This window comes from Olea europaea, chromosome 1, assembly GCF_002742605.1.
Source record: "Olea europaea var. sylvestris chromosome 1, O_europaea_v1, whole genome shotgun sequence".
NCBI lineage: Eukaryota > Viridiplantae > Streptophyta > Magnoliopsida > Lamiales > Oleaceae > Olea > Olea europaea.
The window spans coordinates 16,556,852-16,561,362 of record NC_036237.1 but is presented as its reverse complement, the minus strand read 5'-3'; the positions used below and the strand labels follow the sequence as shown (position 1 = coordinate 16,561,362).

Genomic DNA, 4,511 nt, shown 5'->3' with positions numbered 1-4,511 from the left:
TTGTTGTAATTCTCTCCTTTCATTGATTGAAAAAAATATAGTTCCTCTGCTAGTTCTTTTATTTCTTTACTTTAATCTTGTTCGTGATTTTTTGTGATCTTGTTAATTACTTCAATTACAACAAGTTGTATTCATTGAATCTCAATTCTTGCATTATTGAAATTGGTCTTAACACAATGGCCTCGCACCTTTGAAGAAGGCAGATTTTAACAATCTTTCATTTAAAACTTTTCTTCTTTTCCCTCTTCACTATCTTCAATAGGAAAAATGATTAATAATGGTAAAACTTTCAAATTTTGAGAGATCTATAGATGCAAATCAAGATCTTCGATAAAAAATAAAACCTTCATTACCGATTCTAAGCTTGTTTACAATAGATTACTACATTGAACACAACACTAAATCGCGTAGCTAACTTGTCGTACCAAGAAGTACACTACTCAATAAGAGGCCATAACCAAGTGGCCTGATCTCCAACTGGAAATCTCAAATTGCTTGAATTAAGTTGTAAATCATCCTAACATTCATCTTCACGTTTGGCGAAGCAAGGTGGGGGCATAAGGCTCCTGCTCAGGTTGTCATCTTTGTCTTGAGAGAAATCTGAGTCGAAAATATGCAAAGAATCAGATGGCTCTAAGAATGAGGAACGAATCCCATCATTATAACGTGGGCTCTCTAAATCAAAAACATCACTTTTTGCAGAAGTTGCATCCTCTTGTTTACAAATCACCATTGGTAGATTTGATGCTTTTGGTAAGGCAAAACTGGGAAGTGGCTTGTTTTGTTCTGAGCCTGCCCACAATGGACTTGTGGGATCACATGGCTCTGATTTTGGCTTTCCTTTCTCTCTTTGAAGCAACTTCTCTTTAAGCAAACGAACCTACAAATGATAATGGCTGAGAAATTAGATAAAACAATCAAAAAACCCTAAAATCACCTCATATAAAAGTTTAAGCTCTGATAATGGTCCGTCAACACGCACTTGACATGCTCGTTATTTTTGTAAACGGTTAGAAACTCAAGGCTCATGTTGCTTTGACACCATATTAAATCACACTACGAAAGAGGAATGCCCGGTAGTCACTCTCCAATAGGCAATATAGCTTTTCAATGAGGTGGTTCAATGAAAACGTCCAAGATTTAGTTTAGCCTGTACGATTCATCCGATTTTAATTTCCTTTTTACCTTTGTTACAATCCAAATTATCAAATAAGCCATTAATCCAACTTCCACTTGAATTGAACAATGCCGAATACTATGAGAAAACATATAGATTACCTCATTTTCCAATTTCTCATTCTCTTTGAAGAGGCTATCGTGATCAGCCTTAAGTTTGTCATAGGTAGCTTTCAAAGAATTGTAGTCCTTCTCCATCTGCTTGGTTTTGTACCTGGCTCTCCTATTTTGATACCAGATTGCAACTTGTCTAGGCTGCAAACCAGTTTGTTTAGCAAGCTGAATCTTTCTCTCGGTTTCAAGCTTGTTTCCAACTGCGAAACTCTTTTCAAGAAATTGCACTTGATCAGGCAAAAGTCGCCTTTTCTTCTCCAGTTTGCGAAAGCACTCATCGTAATCCTCACTGCCATTTTCTTCTTTGTCAAAGAATGGCTTATCTGTCAAGTTTTCTCGGTGAACATCTTCGAAATTAACAATGGATGTAGACCCTGAAACTGATTCACACACCCATCATCATTCATTTAATACTTGAAATGATATATTTTCTATCTTAATTTGCAGATTCGCAAACTAAACATCTCCAATTATGTTGGACTTTACAGGGTTCTGATGATATACAATATTTATTTTTCCAATCTATGTATCTAAAGCACAAGAATGAGCCCTTGGACTCGTTTTGATGTGCTTCAAAGTTACTTCTCCAGAAGAAGAAACTTAAAAAGTATTCTGAACACAACAAACTTACTCTGTCCTCCAACCTAGTTCATCTCTTGTTCTAAATCGAAGAACAAATAGCAGTTCTGTCAAACATTCAAATACAGTGCCTAAATCAGTAAAAAAATTGATCCTCGAAGATGCTAAATGCAAACTTATAAAAAAAAAAAAAAAATGAAACTTCAAGAAAACTATGCAGAGCATCTTGCAAATTACAACAACGCACGAGTAAAAAATTAAGAAAATTACCATGAAAAGAAGCGGAAGAACAGGGAATCAATAGAGAATCGAGAACATTAGATGAACAAGGAAGCTTTTCATTTTTAAGCAAAACAGAGGTCATTTTGTAACTATCAAACACATCCCACCATTCTCCACAGCTGTAACTTCTGGTTTTTAACGGTTTCTTATTTTATGGGCACTGGAAAAAGTAGCAAGAATTTCAAGGCCTGAGACGAAAGAAAGTAATGATGAGCATAAAGTTTATTTGGAAGTACCGAGGGGACACAGCCATCAGTCACCAGTAACTGAGGAGAGAGAAACAAGAGAGAGAGCTGTTGAAATTTGAGTGAAGATAACTATGGGATTAGTGAGAGTTCTATGGGAAGGGGAGCTTAAGGGGAATTATAAGTAGCTGAATGCAAGGAGAGTTTCTTGTAACACATGGTAAAGTTACTAATGTAGCATTGATAGAGATTTTGTCCCTATCTAAATCTGCGGCTCCTTAGCCCTTGTTTGCCTACCTCTATTTTTAATTTCTTTTTTCTATATGCTCATTTTCAACAACACGTTCATATAATAAAATATTCTATATATAAACTTAAAAATTTTTCTATACCTTTTAACTAGACATTCTTTTAAAAATCACTCTCAAAATATTAAATTTTAAAAATAATGTTCATCAAACGGGAGCTTGGTCTTAACTCATATGTCATCAAATCTATTACTTTTACCTTATTGGCGCTCAAAAGAAGTGTTTTGATTGATGTTAAGTGCTTATTTGATTTGGATTAAAATTTGATTTTAATTTAAGTTAAAATCAAACAATCAATGTTAACCACATCTTTTATGGGTTGCACAACTTTTCAACCACTTATTTAAGAAACTTCTATTACAATCTACTAAAAATTCTGATTTTAGTTCTCACCAAACACCCTCTAAATAAATTTAAGTGACTTTTGAAGTTTAATGACCTACTTAAGTTATGTTGAAAGGTTGGGTGATAAATATGTTTACATGTTTATCCGTGCTTTTATACTTAATCCGTGTTTGGGCTCCATTAAAAATACACTTTGGGAAAAAAAAATCATTTTTTAGGAGTGATATTTTAGAGAGTGTGTGGTTAAAAAATAAGAAAGGGTTTTGAGTTTACAAGTAATATTATTTCATTGAAAAATGTGAGTGAAAATAAGAAATAGGAAAATGTACTTTAAGAGAATGGAGCCTAAATAGGAGTATTAAAAAATTATCATTAATTATATGAATATCTATATAATTTAGTGTAATTATGCTAATTGTAGGAAAAATCTAGACTTAAATGCACTTGACACGAAAAATATGAGATTTGAGTTTAATCAGAGTTGACTCATAGCAATTGAAGACCAATAGAATTGCATGTGATTAATAAAAATATTAAGATAGCAATCAGAGAAGATTCACAAGTTTTAGAAGCTAATTTCAACCGTTGAAAAGTTTAGGGACTAAACTGTGAGCTTAAGCTTGAGAGGGATCGAATACGGATGATTGTGGAATGATGAGGATCGAAGTCTAAAGATCCATGGTGCAAATAAGAAGATACTCAAGCTAAATCATAGAAGAAATTTAGGGACCAAGTTGAAAGGGAATAAAAAAGAATTCCTCGCGATGCATTGCAACCATGCAAAATTGACGATCAGTATGTCAAAAGCTTGTGCCATGTGATCGCAAGCAATTATACCATGCAATCACATGGTAGTTTGGGGGTAGATTCAATTTTATTTCCTAGTTTAACTCAACTTTCAGATGGAAAAGGTTTAGTGCACGATTTTAACCTAATTCTTGGGGGTAATAAATGCAATCATTCATCTTTAAGCTTTTGATGCATAAAACACAAAATCATATACATTAATTCATACAATTTCTTGTAGTTCGAAAAAGAAAAAAAAAATTAAGAAGATTAATCAATAATTATTGAAAAGATTAAAGAATTTAAAGATTACCTTACATCTTCTTTTTATGCTTAAATTCTGATTGCTGTATTATCAATCTAATTTGTATTTTTATAATATCATGATACTCGGCTAATTGTATAGACGCTAGGATAACAACAAACGCTATATTTTAATATTTTTATTTTCATTTTTAGAGTTGACTTTAAGTATTTGTTTGGTTTGAATGATTTTTAGGTTATTAATGCTTTTTAATTACTTGATTAATAGTTGATTAGATTTGTGATTTCTACTTTGTTCAAGAAAAAGTAAGAATTATAGTTGGTAGTATCAATCATTGTAAAGTTCGATAAGTGATAGAGATATATCATGTTAGATCCAAATTATAATTATCAATTTTCAAATTTGTAATCGACAATTTCATTAATCAAAATCAAGTCTTAGTTGAATTGTATTAGGAGTTTATTGAATTGT

General features: G+C 32.4%; 1 protein-coding gene across 1 annotated transcript; it reads right to left on the bottom strand.

The window, feature by feature from the left end:
• Window positions 1-310: 310 nt before the first annotated feature.
• Window positions 311-2,528, bottom strand: LOC111395743 (homeobox-leucine zipper protein ATHB-54-like). The gene is made up of 3 exons (XM_023021879.1): window positions 2,140-2,528; window positions 1,279-1,670; window positions 311-880 (listed from the first exon to the last, which is right to left on the bottom strand). Exons 1-3 carry the CDS (start codon window positions 2,231-2,233, stop codon window positions 518-520), a joined length of 849 nt encoding a protein of 282 aa, XP_022877647.1. The 5' UTR covers window positions 2,234-2,528; the 3' UTR covers window positions 311-517.
• Between the last annotated feature and the right edge of the window lie 1,983 nt (window positions 2,529-4,511).

Bases quoted from the DNA above. Each gene is read 5' to 3' on its own strand.
- LOC111395743 (XM_023021879.1), bottom strand. From the start codon at position 2,233: ATGACCTCTGTTTTGCTTAAAAATGAAAAGCTTCCTTGTTCATCTAAT. The intron at 1,671-2,139 runs GTAATTTTCTTA...TGTGTGAATCAG, and splicing joins TTCTTCCGCTTCTTTTCATG to TTTCAGGGTCTACATCCATT. The intron at 881-1,278 runs GTAATCTATATG...TATCATTTGTAG, and splicing joins ATGAGAAATTGGAAAATGAG to GTTCGTTTGCTTAAAGAGAA.